Source organism: Anabas testudineus, chromosome 3, assembly GCF_900324465.2.
Source record: "Anabas testudineus chromosome 3, fAnaTes1.2, whole genome shotgun sequence".
NCBI lineage: Eukaryota > Metazoa > Chordata > Actinopteri > Anabantiformes > Anabantidae > Anabas > Anabas testudineus.
In genome coordinates this window covers 22,089,735-22,109,613 of record NC_046612.1, presented here as the reverse complement: position 1 = coordinate 22,109,613, position 19,879 = coordinate 22,089,735, and the positions used below count along the sequence as shown (strand labels likewise).

The following is a 19,879-nucleotide window of genomic DNA, read 5'->3' as shown; positions in this document are numbered from 1 at the left end:
CAATCTCCAACTCTGTGATTGCATAAGGTGTTCCACTGGTTATACAAACTAAGCTTGAAGGTTAAAAAAAAAAAAAAAAAAAAAAAAGAGGGCAGTGAAAAGACAAACAATCCTACAAAGTTCAACAGCAGCTGACCTCCTGGATGAAGCCAACATGAGTAGAGATAGCGTGCTAAAAGGGCAGGGTGGTGTGACTCACCTTGGCATGGACATGGCATATCAAGTGCAGTAGCTGCTCCACACTCGTCTGAAGGGTTGGAGGTTCATGGCCAGGGTGAATTTTCAGAGTCAGAGTGTGTGTGTTCAGACTAGGAAGATGGCAAACTACCCGGGCATCTGTAGAGACCAGCTGAACACTCTCACTCTCTCTGTCCTTCTCTATGTCCGTGTCTGCCCTGTTGTCAAATAAATACAGTTCAGCTCACTGGGTCTGTAATGTGATTGGCTAACACAACTGACAACTGCTTTCAAGGGAAAGTTTGAAGGCCAACAGTCAAATGGTGTGATTATATTACTCCATTATGGCATTTTTAGCAGGTAATCAAACAACCAACAGAAATGCTCTCAAGTAATAAAGCTGCTATTAAATGTTAAGTTTAAAATGTTGTAGAAACTCAAACAGATATTTTCCTTCCCAGAAGTAAAACATAGCCCGCAATACCCTACCACTCCCAGTCGATAAGCTTTCCAAGAAAACTTCACTTATGCCTACTGCATTTGCTCTAAGTGTTGAAGGTAAAATTACGTGCAGGTTTTTTGTTCATAAAGATAGTGCTGTAAAAGGCAGACACCTCCCAGTCAGGCAGATCTGCTTGCGTAATCCTGGGTGGATTGCTTTAGCTGCAAGGCCAGGCAGCTGAGGTCACCAGCAAGGCTGCAAGTGACTTCACTTTTCATGAGTGAAATGTAATTACCAACACATAACAAGAGAGCTGCAAGTTGTAAAGAACTTCAGTGCACGCCTGGCAATGAGCGAGCTCACTAAGTGGTGCCATCTGCTTGTGGCATCCTCATTTCCTCATCCAGGTAAAGTGTCTACAATGACATAAAATGGGTCCATTTTGTGTCTACAGAAGTTCAATGTACCCTGATGAAATAATTTGACCTCACTAGTCATTCAAAAAAAAAAAAGGCATTATTAGGGATGACATCTGACAATTGCAAAACAAAACACATACATAGCCTTGCTATTAATATCCTTAACCACAACACGGCAGGGTATTTGATTAAAGTTACACATAGTGAGAAGTTGAACCAAGGCTTTCAAGTTGCAGAATAGTTTCCCATCCCTCTGGGTTCCCTTGGAAGAATACTGGCAGCCGACCACTTTTCAATTTGCCCTTAACAATCCAACAGCAGCTGAAAATGCTAGGCTAGGTTGCTATGGGGCTTCGTGGTGATGTTTTTTTGGATACTTCCATTGTTCCGTGAACACAATAAACAAACAACATTGCCCTGAAGCTCCTGGAGGAATCAAGCAAGCTGCCCTCTGTTATGTTGACATAAAAGTGTTTGTACAGAGAAGAGGGCAATGTCCACTGAAACTCAGAGCTAATATCACTGTCAAACAGTGTGGACACAGTTTGGTTAGGTTTGTCTTGGGGACATTCAGAAATACAGTAGGTGTTGTGGAGAAAGAATCTTCTCACTTGAAGCTGAGAACTAAAAAAATAAATGAATCATACAAATAAATAAATATCAATGTCCTAATGCCATGCCATACCACCATAACAAGATCGCTTTGACGCTTACTTCGTGAGGAGCTCATGAAGGTGTTCGTGTCCTCGTAATGCTGCAATGTCTGATGGGGTGTGGCCTTGACTGTTGGCCAGTCGCAAGGCTTCTCTGGCTCCAGACTGCCGGAGCAAGAAGCGCGTAACCCGAAGCAGACCTCGACGAGCTGAAAAATGCAGTAGTGTCTCCTGAGGATTCAGGTCTGGGGAACACAGAATAAGAAAGAGAAAAAAAAAATACTGAAAAAAAGGACAAACTAGATAGAAAGAATTAGAAAAAGGAGAGCCAGACAGCACATGTATGTCTGTGTAAAATATATCTGTCTGAAATACTGTATCAAAACTTGGCAACGCCACTGTGTCGTCTAATAACTAGTACGGGTCCAGTGAACCAATAAACAATGGACGTATACACACATTCATGGGTTAAAATTGTTATTGTTACCAACAGGCTAATTGGCAGCATCACTAAAAGTGGTCATTTTTGAGCATTGTATTACAGAATGTATGAGTGCTTATATTCCCATCAGTGTGAAAAGCCTAGTGTGATAATTTGATAATAAAACAAACAAATCATGGCAACAAAAGCATAAATTATGCATGTGATGGAATTAAACTAGACCATTTGATTTTAGCAGAGTTGAGCCACACATATCTTTTATTTAAGTCCATTACAAGCCACAGACATCGGTCAAACTCCTAATTACACATCAGCAGCGACACTAATGGACACACACATACATATACACACACTAAACCCTAACTTTCTCCAAAAGCAACAGTTTCCTAACAAAGCTGCCTGTAGAAAGAGTGAATGGCTGTCAGTTCTTCAAGAAATCTTTTCATGTCAAGTTGAATTTGTGTAATAAAATGTTTCTCTAGGTTAAGTGGGAAAACTTATTCTAACATTACATGGTGTGCAGGAGTTGCCCAATCTCCAGTGTTAATGTCTGTGTCTTCTACTGTCCAAACACTGGAAAATTTATAGTCAATTTAAAAGGCTATCCTGAGATAAGAGGTAAGTTTGTTAAAATAAATAAAAAAAAACAAACGTAGAAAGTGAATTTTGCAGAGGAACACACTAATTTATTGAGTTAAATCTCTACTGTGTACATGATAGGGGGTTCAAAAGAGTGTGTTAACATCTGTAGTGAGTGCCCTGCACATCAAATACGCATGCTTATCAAACAAGCTGGTCTGTGGTTATTTATAACATCAGAAACAAGAGGAATGAGAAAGTTTATAGAGCTACAGTACGGCAGTATCTCTGGACTGTTGTTCATTAAATGGATTGTGGCTTATTCTCTTTCATTTGCATGTGAGCAAGGGATTTCCTTCCTCCAGTGTCCATAAACAAAATTCCATATTTATTAAAAATATATACAGGTATACAGATATAATATTTTTCCACTTTGACCTAAACAAGTAGTATTATTTTTGTTTTTAAAAATGTTTTAAGCATGCCCCGTGCAGATCTTGCAGACAGTATTAAAAAAAAAAAAACTAAAACACATTTTACTTACTGTTTTCTGCACAATAATTACCAGGCTATATTTACAAAGCTGGTTGTCTGCTAATGAGCAGTTTCACTCCATTTAGAGCAGACCAATCTGAACCAGTCTGCCCTGATGAACCTTGGGCTAAGTGGTCAAATTTAATGCTCCAGTTAGCCTAACTGTGATTGGATGACTGGAATGTGAGGTGTCAAGCAGTATATTACATCCTCTATTGCCGAGTTTGAGGATGGTTCCTTAAAACTGGCCTAACAGCCATGACACTTTCGTACAATGGCATCAGAGAGGTTTAGCTGGGATGAAGGTACAGACATTTGCCGCAGTATAGAAATCACAAAAGTGGCTTAACAGTATGCTGGGTCACTAGGAGCAACCAAAACAGCCTCAATACCCTGTGGAAAAAAATCCAAGCTGACTGGCTGCTTGTTAGCTTTGCTTGCTATGTACTGCTCAAATGTTTTTCTTACTTCTTGTCCAGTTCAATAAATTTACAACTACTTTTTGTTTGATTATAACAAATGAAAATACTTTAATTTTTCTTAATGATCTTAACATTAAGTAATGATTTGGTCTATAAATATGGTAAAATGAGAGGAAAAAATCCAAGTTTCCAAAAGAGTTGTTGGTACTTGTTCAGACCTTTTGGTCATTTTTTGTGTCAACTTAAAATAACGTCAATCTGAGGAAAGCAGGAAATCAGCAATTTTGAGAAGAGGAAATATCTGAAATGGCTCAGAGCATGGCTCCAGGGATGGCAATTTCAAAGTTTCAGTTTCTACCACTACTTTGGCCCCAAAGTAATTTAAAACTGTTGAGGGAATTGGCAGGAGGTTTAGTAAGAAAATTAACAAACATACATAATCCAATGATGTGTAACATGACTGCAGATGCTTAGTCTTAACAATGAATGCCATGAAGAATTAAGAGACAATAGAGGCGTCAGTGATTAAAATTGACGATGGACATCATTGTCTCAGCAGTAAACAAACGAGGCTTATTTTGTGATAAATCACAAAAGAGAGATCATATCACAAACGCCTAGCACACTGGTACTGATTAGCAAACCTCAGGCTGCAGATAATCTGACAGAGTCTTGCAAAGTGAATTAGTTAGGTGGAGTTCACCATTTTGGTATACACAGTTCTCTAGGCGACGTGAATGAGTAGTGGTTGATTGATATGGGCTTTACACTAGCCAATCCCAATGCTAATCTTAAGAGAGCAGGAAGGCTGATTTCAAGTATTTGAATTATTGTACTGTCCTGAAAGGCCTCCCAAGCAATGCTGCGAGGAATAAATTCTTTACTATAAGAAGAGAGGAAACATCCGATATCCTGGAGATGTTATATCATTTGTGGGAGTCATGGAGCCACTATTGAAATTCCAGGCTCTCCTGTAACTTCTAGGACACACAGGATCGTTGTTATTTAGAGAGTTTGCATATTAAACAGGTATTGTGAGGAATTATTGCAAAATAATTTTTACTCACTTATATTGTGCATACAGTAACAAGTGTACCTACGCCCAGGCCCAAACCCAAGAAGTCTCAGCTCACCTGGGCTCCATCTGCTCTCCTGGCTGCCTTCTGCCCTCATTTGAGAGGTGAGGCTGCAGCAGAATCCCGATGACTGTACTTTCAGTTTTCAGTTTTCAAATAATTTTTCACATTCATACACTGTAATGTTCAGTCACATATGCACATGACATGCTTCCAGTTTAGGCTGCATATGTGTCTGCAGAAATGTTTTATTAATTAACTAGCATAAGCACAGACATGGGCCAATGTTGATGAATCAGCAATGTCAAATACTGGTCCAATTAATCGGCTGAGTGATCAATCCGTCGACCACCATCCTAGATCACCAGACTTGGCTGGCTATGGTGAGATCAGTGACTGCTGTGTGTCCACAGCGTGAAGGTTGACTGAGATAAACCACCATCACCTCTACCTATAGTCTGCTGCAATCCATCATCTGACAGATCTGATAAATGGAGAACAGAGTTGCACTCCTCTTCCCTCCCCACAGTTCACTGCAGCTGAGTGTCTTGTATTGAAGTGGTGACATATTGTGAAGCAGAGCCTATTAGAGCACACATCACTCACCACAGCTGGAAACTGCCTTCCACATCAACAGCATGACAACTGACTTCAGTGCAAAGAAGCCTGTGTATATGTGTGTGCGCATCTCTAAAAAGCTATAATACTTTTCACATTTCACAACAATAACAAGTGGATGTTATCTAATCGGGCAGGAGGTCATTACTGAGAATTTGATTTGATGGGTTTTCTTTTCAGGCTCCAAACCAAAAATGAATAAAACATTTAAAAAGAGTGTATGGACTTTTTCAGATAATTTTTTGTTAGTTATATTTAAAATCCTGCTGGCTCTGCTGGTTAAGTCTAATATCTAAGTTCAAGTTAAACCATAAGCTATTATCTTAACAACAGCCAGAGGCAGAGGCAGCACACTAAGTACTCCCAAAAGTCTTGTTTATGCTGCTTCACAGACACCAATTATCTTGCAGAGTTTATCATCTCTATCGGCTCATTTAGTCTCCTTTAACTGGTTAAAGTCATCAGAGTCTATTGCTGTAGAAAATTGGCACTAAGTAAAAGAAAACTAAAACATACTAAGTATTTGCAAAATGTATGTTTTGTTTGTTTTGTTCAGCAACTTGTCACAGCTCAATCTGCTGTCTGGTTTGCCAGCAGTACAAATGGCTACTTTAGCCACAACAAAAGATAGAGCTATTGTACATGAACAGGCCTTATTGTGTTGAATTTGTATTGCCTACACAAACTATGTTTGTGATCTTTCATTGAGCTACAAATATGTTAAAATAAATTGTTACATCCAGTGAAATTCTGTTTCCCATGCTTTCACAACTGAACATTACGTTCTGTGTGGTAGAGATGGTTTTGCTAAATGTGTCACTAGAAAGCAGCAACTGAGCCTTTCCTCAATTTAGTTATGTAATCTTCATTATCAACAATCACCACTGGAATCAGAAACTTGCTGGAGACAACCCAAGCAGTGTAAACAATAACAGCTCCTGTGGTTTATATGTGGTATCTCTGTCACAGTTTTGACTTGGAGTTCCATTTCTAAAGGGGAACAGGAGACATTTTAATACATTGTTTTGGCCTACAGTATCTTGGCACAACTATGCAAATAATCTATTAATAAACAAAATGACTTGTCATTCCTAATTGTAGAAAAAGAACATACGGTAGCTGAATCCATCAGTTGCACAGATACTACAGCTGTGTTTAACCACATTAGGCGTATGTGAATTTTCCGTTTATTTACTCCAAATTTTGGATGACTCTGGTTGCTGACCAGAAACTGCTGACCCAATGAGTGTATTCTTATAATGTGAAAGTCTAGTAGGGGGCTACAGATAAATTGGGATTGCAGGCAGAAGTGGACAATTTGCTGTTACCGTGGTGACACATTCCTTGTAAAATTCACTACTGTAATATGAAATACTACATAAAGAAAAATATATAAAGAATTTAATTTTCAAGCACATTTGTTTGGTAGGTCTGTCCAGAAGATCCTACAGAATTGATTGTATGTTGAAGAAGACATACACACATACAGATATACACACACAGAATTTGGAAACCCTATCTTGCATAGCAACATGCAATCCTCCGCACCAGCCTGACGCTGAGAATGAGCATCGTAGTTTGATTGAAAAGTGAATTGTGAAAAATATCTCATGTGATGCAAAGAATACACAATGTGGCTTACAACTGTTATTTGTTAGAATGCTTTGCATTGTAGTGAGACGCAATGGCTCTCGGACATTTTATAGTGTGAGTAAATTACATGTTACACACAGCCCACTGCCCTGAAGTCTCACCAAAGCTGTTGGTTAGTTTGTTTCCCAGTAAGCTCCATCCTGGAGGCAGTACGAGGTGATGGAGGGCCAGCGCCAGGCTCTCATCCAGACGTTCACACTCCTGCAGGGGAATCTGACACTCATCCAGCAGCAGTGCCCCATCGAGGCCATGAGGCCGGCCCGCTGTGCTCACCTGTGTGATGGGCGATTACCAAGATGAGTCACACTTTACAAAGGTAGAGTTGAGGCTTAGTCTAGCAGAAGCACTGATTTTAAGAAGCTAAGCATAAGAGCATTAAAAAAATGCCTAAATGTAAGATGTAAATGTGAATGTAGGAAGACACATCAGCATGCGTGTATCAGCACTAAACTCAAATTGGGGCTGTGCTGTGTTGACAAAAATGTTCCATCAGAAGTTTAAAGTTTGAATGCTCAAGACAGTTATTTAATCTTGTCCTACTCCATGGCAGAGCAAATTATTACATTTCTATTGGATGAAAAATTGTACTGAAAAGAATTCATTATTTGAATACCAAAGACTGAGACATCAGGCCTAGTCACAGAAGAAGAAATGACACTGCAATCTTTTGTTTTATTGTCACTCACATTGATAGGGGGCATGTCTGTGACATTTGTTATTTTATCACTAAATTAGAAACAGAAATAACTTGTCTTGCTTACCAGGAACTGGGCCATGTCAAAAGCCAAATCTTGGACGAAGCTGAATCGATGCTCGGACAATGGAGTCACATGACCCTGACAAGGCTGGAGGTCATCAGGGGTCTTGAGGACACCTTGGCTAACAGAACACAACGTAACCAACACCACCTCGCAGCAGTCATGAGCTGTAAGTCAATTTAGGAGGAAAAAGACAGGGTGACACAAAGGAAAAATCTCAAAAGAATGAGGCAGAAACTGAGACAGAGACTGTAATATACATTTTATATGCTGTTGAAATCTGGACTATCATATTGTTGAGTATGATTTATACATAAGCAATCTGTTAGCTGGTTGCGACAAGCTACACTGCTGTTGTACTGTAGCCTATAGTGACTCAATAAGTCTTAGGCCCAAGCCCAGGCCTAACCCTAACCCACAGTTTTCAGACGTGATATGCGCAGAGACCTGGAGCACAGTAACACTGGCAGCGAAAACTGGATCAGAGTTTAGTGCTGTCTACACACAGTATCTGTATATATGAATCCCTCTCCTTACACTGCGACCAGGATAAAAGCTTACAGAAGTACCAGTGGCTAAATGTGTTTTCAATTTGGATGGGTCAATAATGCATTCGAGAAGTGAAAGACAAAAAAGTCTTCATTGTCGACAGAATTGTGATTGCTATTTTACTAACATTAGCCAGCTACCTAAAGTTGATCAATGATCGTTAATTTTAGTGACACTGCAGTCAGTGTTTGTGTCCACATGGACTGTGCCAGTGCACAAACAGCACATATCCAATTATAGTACAGCAGCTGCTTATTGCAAATATCAAAAGGTATGTAACATTTAATTCAGAATCCTTTTTACAAATCTTTTAAAGCAGTTATACATGCTGTTAATTGTCTTTTTCTTTTTTTTACTATTGCACATGGTACAATCAAATAAAACAAAGTTGTAATCAATCAGTGGGTAACTGGAAAGTATGAACTGGCACAACAAAAATTGACATTAACAAGCAATAACAGAACGGTGATATTGAATAAGCAGCAGTTGTGCGTTGTGGTGACTAGACCGCTTGAATGGTCACTAGTTACATAGCATACTAGCAGTGCTAAATTTGAGTGATCCAACAAACCCTTTTCACTTATTTTTTTTTTTTTTTATTGTTTCCAAATGAACTACATCCACAAATCATTTTCACAGCAGTCATTTGATATGCCACAGTAGGGATATAATGGTTGTAAATAATAAAAAATTATTAATGCCATGATGAATTCCATTTAGCAGCTTGCTGCTTCAGTTTAAGAGTCCTGGTATTGTGAATACTGTCTCACTGTCACACTCTAATGGCTTGAATAAAACAAAGTCATTGTTAATGTTATTAGTAACACAGTGCTTTTCCAACTATGACAAGTCAAAATGTCCCTTTTTTGGCCAATTAAAATTACCACTATTTGGTCCATTAAGTCAATGTAACTGCATTGTTAAGTAGCTCTATTTTATAAGTGGTACTTATATCAAATGTTTAAAGTCAACCAAGACATTAAGTTTTGTAATATAAAGTGACTAGATTTCATTAAAACTGAAAGACTCTTCCAGAGTATAGCATGGAGCTTTTCAGCTAGGAGCAGGGAGACATTTTAATATAGCAAAGGCAAGGGAATTTTATTAGGATACATATTCACGTATACACATGTACACAACTAGAACCATAGAAAGCAAGGAGCAAATCCAAATCTAACTACCCTCAAATTAATTTGGCAATAATTACTTAAATGAAAGTCTATGCTAATTAGTTTTCAGTTATTAAAACAAAGTGGGATAGTCTGCATCTGCACCTTCTTTCATTTAATGTTTTATGCCTCTATAAACCTAGTTGGCCACTGAACAGCTTATTAAATACTAAGGTATTGAGACCTTGCTCTCTGGCAGCTCCATCCAAGCTAAAGTAGTGATTTATGTATCTGATGCAATTTTCCACCTGGGCATTCTATCCCACAGCCTTCCTATGGTCACAGGACCAGCCCTTTGGAGCTCTGAGCGCTGAGAGTCATGATGCAGGATTCAGTGAAGCAGAGCTAATCTGTTAGTTGAGTAATAACAACCCCCCGCCTTTGCCGGCTGTAATTCAGTGGAGCTCTTAACAAGATAACAGTTTATCAAGGTCTGCCTTCTTTTTTCCTGTCTAGAAGGCAGAGACGCTTGAGGAAAATTAGATCAACAACATCTTTTATATGTGTTCTTTCTACCATCCATGTTTATAAGATGGTCACAGGTTTTCAGTATCTTTACCAACTATTTTCTAAGTTCAGTGACCTTTGATATCTGTGTTGCCATTGCTGCTCATTCACCTCAGAGGAGGTACTCTATCCCTGACTAATAGCATTCGTTAAATACGTTTAATTTTGCAAGTACAATAAGTGGGATGTGCTCCAAGAGAAATGATGAATGAGCCAGACTGTAGAAATTTTTAAGTAAGGTGCTTTCTCTCACTTCAAAACACATTAAAACGTTAGTTTAAAAAGGAGGACAGTGATGGTGGATGATTAATCATTTATTACTTCGACTTTCTTCCTCGGCTATAATAACTCCGGACAGCCCCATGCTTTCTGTGTGATGTGAGGGTAGAAAAACACCATTCTCTTTTTAAACACAATAATGATCTGGGAAATCTTAGCACAGCTTAAGGTTTACTTTGTCCCATATGACAGGATTAACCGCTACAGGAGATCTTACTATGTTTTCACTTTTATTCAAATATAATGAAATTATATATGTATATGTTACTAATGTGTAAATTTTAAGTTTGCATTGAAGTGAACCTTAATTGCATTTTAGCATTTTTATTGACTCAGTTTAGCCACACTAAACAGGGTAAATAAATTGTCTCCAACAAGGACAGCTATCAGTTACCATAGTTTAAACATGATGAAAGAATTAAAAAAAAGATTTGACCTAAATGCTGTAGGTGGAGCTGCCTTTCCACAGGTCCATTAGAGTTTAGAGGGAAGCTGTAAGGCATTGTGTGTGGGGTGGCTTACCAGGACACAGTGCCTGCAAGGTGTCATGACTGCTCCTTAGGGTGCTGGTCAGGTGCCTTTGTGTGCTGCCAGCAAACAGCAGGAAGTAGTCCACGCCCTCCTCATCAGCAGCCAGCTCTTCATCGGCGAGCTGCACTGTGATAACACACCGCCCCTACAGAGATAGGCCCACAGTCACAGGAAGCAAGATAGAACAGAAACAACACAAAAAAAGCAGGATGGACATGGATGGGTTAAAATAGAGAAGGTAGAAAAATGAGAGACAGACAAATCTTTTCTTGTTCATATGAGTGTTCCAAGTGGGATTTTAACTGGACAAACTTCATGAATCACTTGATTCCAGACTTATTAATATTTAGATATACTGAGAAACAACCAAAACAATTAGGTAATGTTAATAGCAGCTAAAATGCCATCACAGCAGTGCTATACTGATAAAAATAAACTAGAAAATATTACAATGTAAAACAAATGATATTATACTGTACAGAGAAGAACATAAAGGCCCCAAGGCAAAGGCTAAATTTAAAGTGTTTTATTTACTGTAACTATTGCAATGTCAGAGCTGCTGTGATGAAACAAGCTAATTAAAATACAAAAAATTTAAAAAGCAGAAAGTTCAGGACACAAGTTGTGATCATACCCTAGATAAAATTCAATGATTGAGAAAATTAATGAAGGAAAAAGCATGGTTTGTGGTTCTCTTAAACAAGTAGAATTTAAATCAGACTTAATGAACAAGTACCCACACCCAGTACTCACACTAAAATGCAACTTAGCTGATCCAATAAAGACGCTGATAGATATAAATAACCCTGCAAATGAACTCTAAATGCATTTGGATGCGATTTATAAAGCCACATGGTGGTCAGGAAGGTACAGTATGTACCCACTTACAAAGCAGAGTGGGGAAAAAAAGCTTTATATTTTGTAACAATTTGGGTTTTGAAGCCTGAAACTTACTCCTCCTCTCTAGCAGTTTATCTGTTCAGCTACATATTAAATCAAACATGATCAGAGGTGTGAGCTCATATGACAGTTGGTCAATTCAGATGCATTTAGGATATGATTTTGATTTTGATGTCAGGCTTGAACTACAATACTTCAAACCTGCATACAGTTACAAGCTCAATATGAGGATATTAAATGTTAATTCAGTCACAGTAGTAAGCCCTGAAAGCACCACATTTGTTTATAGCAATTAAACTTAATATAGTAATAATTTATTTATATTAAAATGCTGCACATTTGACATCTATAACAAACAAACTGGTAGGCAGACAGTGATGAAACATGGAGGAGCAGCTAGACTTGCTGCCAACTCAGTGAGAAAGACCAAAGAAGAGAAGGAGGACGTTTGTGGGTCAAAATAATTGTTCACAGGTAAACAGTAGTTATTGAGTGATTACTAATTCATTCTCCACTTCCACATATTCCAGTTTATTGGTGCAAACACCAGTGACCTTCACTGTGCACTGGGCTGTAGCATGGATACTAGTCTTTGGACTGTTGTAAGAGAATAAAGGGTGTTTTATTGCTCAAGCTTTCCAAAAATGGATTCAACCATTTTTATACTTGAGTTAAAACCATTTGCTTAAGTAGCTTGCTAGCTAGCAACTACTACATCTACAATAGTATGCAGTGTTTCACCACTGTGCCAGTGCCTTTCTTGGTTGCCATTAGAGTTTATGCTAGTAGGCAGCACTCTTTTTGCAAATGACACAGGTTAGTCATCATCCTGAAATCCATTTCTCTTGTTTCTCTTGTTTCTTGTTATAAAACAAGTCAGCTGGGAACATTAAAAATGCCTGCTAGGAGACCAATCGATTTTTGTTTTGCACATCCAAAATTAGGAAATGAGCAGTTTCTCTATTGCCATTCAGAAACAGGGAAACAGAACAGAAAACTGTTTTTTCTCATTTTGTTTTGCTGTTTCAATACTGTATATGAAAAAAAGCTGTAAAACCCTGGCTGCAGTGCAAATATTATCAAGATATTATATTCATTCTCTTGTCTGGCTCCACTGACACCATCAATGTATACAGTGCATGGACTTTCTCCATACATGGATGTAGTATATAGCTACTTTTGTTTTTTTGTTTTTTGGGGGGGGGGTTATTCTAACATTAGCTTAATTACTTTTACATACAGTTTTCATTTTAGCTGTCAAAATGAGAGGCCTTCTTCTGTCTAAAATCAAGAACAGACTGAGCTTCCTGAAAGAACACGTTTGTCTTCTTGTCTAAAATTGCTTTTTTTCTCGTTGTGGTCTATGGTTATTGCAGACTAGATTCACCACACTGACTAAACTGCATACACATTTGGTAAATCACTCGTTACAGGTTGTTCCACTTCAACAATAAAAAGAATTTCACACTGCAGAGCTTCAAGTCCTGTGTAATTTCAGGATCAAGATTCCATTTAAAATGGATGTCTACATCACTTCCACATCTACTGTATAATGACCTTACTAGATAACATAGTGTGTCCTGCCAGTTTGCTAATATTCCAATGTGAAAATACAATTGCACAGTTCATTGTGCAGTCTGCTTTTTTCAGTGACAATAGGATGTGTTGTGGATAAGCATTGTGTGGTATGATGTGGTGTCATCTGAGGACAGACTGAGGAGGAGTAGAAGGAACACAAAATAGAGATATTGTTCAAAATTAGCTGCTTTCCACCGGGGGACTGCAGCTTGATGACACTGAGGATGGATAATGGGACATTTCATCCCACTTAATCTGACCAGTGTTGCAATCTTTTCTCCATTACAATGTGAACAGCCAGTGAAAGCTGATGTGGAGGAGAGCTAAACAGAGTCAAAGGTGCTTCCTCCTCTTATAAAGTCCTAGCCCTAGGGCCTTGTTCCATACAGGAGGATCAGCAGGTTGACAACAGCAGAGCTAGTCAACAGCCGTGGGATCAACGAGTCCCAGTTTGGCAAGCCACTGCTGGTGAGCAATGTGAGGGGGAAAAATGTGTTCAAAGGCGACCACATAGCCCAGAGGCCGAAGGAAGAGAAACAGCCAGCAGAGAGCCAAGACTGAATACATTGACTTGAATGAAGCATGAAGGACACAGGCTTTGCTATGCACTAAGAGTCTCAGCTCTAACAAGCAGAGTAGAGGCCCTGGAATAAATGAGTTATAGATGGGTGAAAGCCAACAGGCATGACATTCTCTTCATTAAAAACTCATCTCTTATCCTGAGCCCAGATTGGAAATTCGGGTGTGATGCTACTGAGTGGACTGGTACCTCAGTGGATGTGTGTGACGTAAAAATGAAAACGTATTAGTGTGAGATAAGTCTCACGTACTCACTACAAACAAAAGCTTAAGAAGAAATGGTTTTCTCTCTTGAAGTCAGGTGGCAAATCACCTCAGTCACAATAACAGACACAATTTTGACACAATTGCTGATCAAATGATTCTGTGAATAACACAACGGCATCTTCCTTTGTCCAAATGAATAGATGAATAATAAATGTGAATATCAGCATTATAATATGAAGTATGAAGGCCCTACTCAAGATATACATAAAAGAAGCAAAAGTAAAAACTACAATAGAATATCAACTGAATAAGATAATTGTCCGTGTGGAGGCAAATGAATCTTCTCCTTCTTAGGTCATGATGGATTTTAGATCTCTCTCCTGCCAGGAAGTGGAGGTGGAGAAACAGAGATGTGAAACATCTGCTGGAGCCACCAGCTGTGCACAGCAACCTTTGCAAAGCATGCTAATGAGCACAGACGCAAACTCATAAAGTACTGACAATAGGTCTAATAATAGTAATAACTAAAATGCTAAACAGAAAATTCTAAGCAATTCTTATGTGTGCAGCTTTATTCAGAAAAACGTCCCGGCAGCTTTAACACTGACGTGCACAAATGGATGTCTTTCAGTCACAGCGTATGACAGTGCTCTCTGCTGGTAATAAGTACTTAACAAAGTGACCTGCTGGGGTATTGACCTGCTAATCATGGAGCTTCAACAGGGAACAGGCAGCTTTTAAGCAACATCAAAAGAACAGCTGGAGGCAATGAACCCAACCCCCTCTTTTTTAAATATGCATGTATGACTGCAGCCCTTCCTACACATCCAGCAACTGTACCAGGTTCAGCTATCCAGGTAAGGCAGTGATTAATTTCACACTTGCACTTTAGAGGTGTTTTACTTTGTAAGATAAACATTGTCTTTATGTGTTTACCTCAAAATTGTCATGGCCAAAGATTAAACAGCTGCCACCATTAAAGCCCTTCAGGGTTTTAAAATTGTGTCTGTGATTATTACAGTAGTAAAGCCTTATGCCTACACGCTTTGGCCCTGATATACTAAGATCGCAAATAGCAAGTACTAAATGCCATTCACAATCTTGAAAATATTTTGTTTTTTTGTGCATTACATCTGTGATTCAAAAGATGTTAAGGTTTCTTGGCTACACTTGCCTGACAGTGTGATTCATTAACGCTGGCATTCAAACGTACAGTGGCAAGAAAAAGTATGTCAACCTTTTGGAATTTCATGGTTTTCTACATGAATTTGTCATAAAATGTGATCTGATCTTCGAGTCAAGAGTATTAACAAATATAATGTGCCTCAAATAATGTCACAAAAAACATGTAAAAATGAAAGGGTTACAAAGTGATGTCAAAGACTTTAGAAATTCACCAGCCTACAGTTTGGTATACAATCTACAAATGGAGACACTTTGGGACTGTGGCTACTTTAACAAGAAGTCAAAATGACCCCAAGAGCACAACTCATTAATGAGATAAAGCAGCAACCCTAAGTGACAGCCAAAGATTTGAAGGCATCATTGGAACTGGCTAACATTTGTGTTCATGAGCCTACAGAAGGTAAAACTGTTGTTGAAGCTCCATGATTAGCAGGTCAATACCCCAGCAGGTCACTTTGTTAAGTACTTATTACCAGCAGAGAGCATTGTCATACGGTGTGACTGAAAGACATCCATTTGTGCACGTCAGTACTGGGACGTTTTTCTGAATAAAGCTGCACACTTAGAATTTTCTGTTTAGCATTTTAGTTATTACTATTATTAGACTTATTGTCAGTACTTTAAGTTTGCATTTGTGCTTATTAGCATGCTTTGCAAAGGTTGCTGCGCGCAACTGGTGGTTCCAGCAGATGTTTCACATCTCTGTTTCTCCACCTCCACTTCCTGCCAGGAGAGAAATCTGAAATCCATCATGACCTAAAAAAGTGAAGATGCAGATGTGGAGAAAAGAGCTTAGAAAAATGGTCACAGTCTCTCCTCAATAAAATGGATGGATCATCAGGACCGATCATGGACTAGAACGGTGGGCATGGCAGAATGTCATCTAGGTGGTCTGCCACTGGTCTTTTGTTTCTGCTGCACTCAAACTTCCATTTGATCGCACCAACCTCAAGTTACTGCGATAGCCTCAGACTTATTGTTGACTGCAGAACTTAAGGCACCTGTCAACTTAGTGTCATTGCTCCCTCTCATTCAGTGTGTTTACAGGTTGCAATCGGCTTTTGGGTAGATTTTTTCATTGTCAAGTAAACAGAAAACATGGTTTCTGGGCAGGGCAAGAGATTAGAGAAACCTGATTACTCTGCCACGTATGTACATAACAAGGCTTCTAATTGGCTTTTTACAAGAGCCCACATTTGTAACAAAGGCTGCAGACGCTCATTGCTCTACTACTTTCAGCAGAGGATCAGCTGAATGAAAGGAGTGGTCATTAAAAAGAGAAATGCTGCCACATATTCAAATCAAATATGTCCAAAATATGATAAAAACTGAAACCAACACAAAATTCCCCTTAGATTTCTAAATAAGTCACTTTTCAGTGTGTGATTCTTTAATTCAGAAAGTTCTACTGCGTGTATCAGTCAGCTCCACTGACACACATATGAAAAAATAAAAAGTCAGGAAGTGGTCTTCTGTTTCTATACAGCATGTAAACTAATTCCACAGTTACCAGAGAAACATAGTTTCCCTGAATAATTAATTAAATTATTCATGTCTATGTCTGCACTGTACTACACTCTAGATTTATACTGTTCTTATGTTTTTGATATGATTATTATTGAAATTTTTAATCTACTGCTGTGGGATCTTTGTTGTCTGCTGAATGCCAAGAAGGTAAATTGCATGTTTTCTTGCAGTCAGAACAGTAGTTGTTCAGCTGAATAGCAGCATCTCTTATTGAAAGAAAACAAAATTTTTAAGAGCTTCCTGAAGTCATTTTTTGCCCAACAAATCACATAACCCCATCTACTTCATTTAATTGCTTCCTGAGACAAGATCAGCACTTAGGTAATATCTTTACCCATCACTTGCTCATTAAAAATCAGTCTTTGGCCAAAGAAAAAACAGCAAGAAGACTAAAGCCTTGACATTTAGACATGCAAACTGGCTCCATCATTTTATCCGTCGTCTCTCCAGAAGGCTGTGTCCTTTAAATGTTGATTATAAGAAAAAGGGTAACATGAAATTGCCTGAGTCCATGATGAATTCCTGGAAAGAAGTGGTTTGAAGGGGAAAATCAGTCATCATGAGGTTTTATACAAAAGAGAAGATAAGAAGTATCATCAGATTAACCTCTTGCTAGGGGCACCTGTTTATGATATCCTATGATGACAACCAGAAATAAGAGCAGCAAAGTAAAGCTTTAAGTTTACAAGTTGTCTTCACCTGTACTAACAAGCCCGACAAAGAATAAGATGGGATATTTAACCTCAGTTGGGCGGGTAGCACATTCTCCATGACACAATGGGCAATGTGAGAGAATTTCACCATGAAGCTGCACCTTCACCTCATTTTAAGCAGGAAACACATTGCCACCTATTTAAAGCATTAATGACTTAGACGGCGACTTGAATTAGACCATGTTTTCTGTTGTTGGACGACAGTCCTTCATGAAACTGGGGCAATATACACTCCCCTCCAAAAGTATTGGTACAGTTTATCATCTCCATTCTCTCAGCTTCACAATTTTTTACCCATATACAACTCTCTGGTTTTCATGTTGGTTACACCTTTAAACTATGAATGCAGTCTGAACAAGCAAATCCAAAGCAGATACAGGGTTTAGACATTCAGTGCTATTTATTGCTTGAATAACCAATGTAACAGGACACACCTGGGCAACAAAAGTTGCCTGTCAGTCACATGTTCCAATACTTTTATATATGAAAAATGGGTGGATTCAAACAAAAGGTAACAAAAAACCCATTGTTTCTAATCATGCAACTGGCTCTGCTTCAGTGTGCTGTAAACAATACAGTATGATTTCTGCAGTGTGCTTCCATCAGACTCTTTCGCAAGTGAGAACACATCTGATACAGGCAATCTCCCATTGTGTGCTGCTGTGATAGAGCAACAATTTTTTTAGACCTGATTCTCCTGATATTGCCCAGACTACATCTGTAAAAGCAGCCTACGTTGCCTCGGCATTCCAGATCAAGGTTAAAAGTTAATTCCTAAAGTTTCTAAAGTTATCATGAATCAGCTGAACAATTTGACCCTAAATTCATTGCTCATGGCCAAAAAGGGCTGTAGAAATTAGAGCTTGAGAAATTCCTCCACTACATCCAAAATGTTTTTCTTGTTGCTTAGTAGGTTATTTTACCTCTTAACATATTGGGCTGCCTCAATTAGTCTTTTCTTGAATTCAGTAACCAACGCATTAGTCAACCAGTACATGCACATGTCATTTTCATTTTGATTTTGATGGGGAAGAAAAATTTATCAATGGGTGAACCATAATAGAATTATCTAAGGCATGTGATTTATCACCAGAAAATCAGGTGATTCTGATCTCATTTAACTGGTAACACATAAAACATGACGGTCATGAAGACAGTTAGAAGAGTATAAAACTTTTTTTGTATTTGCATAATTGCCAGCCATAGCCAGTTGGTTTGCATGCAGCCTGATGTTGAGTTCTCCACTGTCTGCACACCCATAAAGTTGTTTTCTGTCATTCAAGTTAATGAGTCAATATGAAATCAGGTGGGGCTCTCCCAGGAATTACATGAGGTCATCTAAGTCTATATCCTACTAATAACAATAATGATAATGGTTTTAACTTGTCCTTCCCTAACAGGTGGAACACACTCTACGCCACACCCATACAGCCTGTAAAAGCCTGTGTGGGTGGACTAACGGTATACACCTTAATGTGCCTGTAAAGGAACATTAAGAGGGAAAAAATAGATTAGTATGAACAGTGATACTTACATACAGTGGAGCTTGCTGTGGATTGAGTTTCATGTCCCTGGAAACTGCAAAGGACAAACAAAATGGAGGATCAGATTGTGAGATTCAAAGATCATGTCTTGAAGCAGCATTAACACATTGTATTTCTGGGCAGTTTAGCAAAGTGTATAACATCCATGTAATAGAACAATATAAAGTGATGGCTAACATGTTAACAAATGGCCTATTAAGCCTTGAGCAACATCAGCTACCATTTAATGAAGACCAATATAAAATACTAAATATGTTGCTCAATCCAGAAAAACCTGTTGCACTAATACCACATTCACACTGGCTATTTTCTTAATGGACAACACTGTAACAGCATAGTTTTCACAAGTAATAATAATAAACATTACCTTTAGATTACAAGCTATTATTTCTAAGAATATGGTTATTCTTTGTTATTGCTAGTCAACAGCGGCTAACTCTTAATTATCACTTAATAGTTATTCACTTTGGATAAAAGCGTCATATAACTAAATGTAAGAGGAAACATTTTTCTACCAAATGTATGTATGTCAGCTCTAGGATCATCAGAACATTGTTGTCAACAAGGTGATAGTTCAGATTGGCCGGGGCGATAGTCCCAACACTCTGTGGGAGGCTAATAGTGTTTGAGTATCAAAAATACAATGACTGACACTAGGGTAACACACAATCTCATCACATAACTAAAATTGTCAGTTCTCTATCAGTGCTTGTTTAAACAAAGATGCTGCAGTAATGATAACAATCTTTCTGTGACCTCTAAGGATCCTGCCTCTACTGAATAACTATTCACAAAGTTAGAAAAGTAAGGGGAGAAAAGCACTAAATGCATTGCTGTG

At 38.5% G+C, this 19,879-nt stretch overlaps 1 protein-coding gene across 5 annotated transcripts in view; it reads right to left on the bottom strand.

The window, feature by feature from the left end:
* Positions 1-19,879, bottom strand: part of LOC113174816 (A-kinase anchor protein 13) — a 92,846-nt gene that overhangs the window by 59,939 nt on the left and 13,028 nt on the right. For all 5 annotated transcript variants that reach the window (XM_026378959.1, XM_026378961.1, XM_026378962.1 and 2 more), the window contains exons 2-7: positions 19,032-19,075; positions 10,800-10,953; positions 7,777-7,940; positions 7,117-7,288; positions 1,753-1,936; positions 200-395 (exon numbers count right to left, since the gene is read on the bottom strand). In XM_026378959.1, coding sequence (XP_026234744.1) covers positions 200-395; positions 1,753-1,936; positions 7,117-7,288; positions 7,777-7,940; positions 10,800-10,953; positions 19,032-19,064 — 903 coding nt within the window. In that variant the 5' untranslated portion in view covers positions 19,065-19,075. The remainder of the gene's footprint in view (positions 1-199; positions 396-1,752; positions 1,937-7,116; positions 7,289-7,776; positions 7,941-10,799; positions 10,954-19,031; positions 19,076-19,879) is intronic.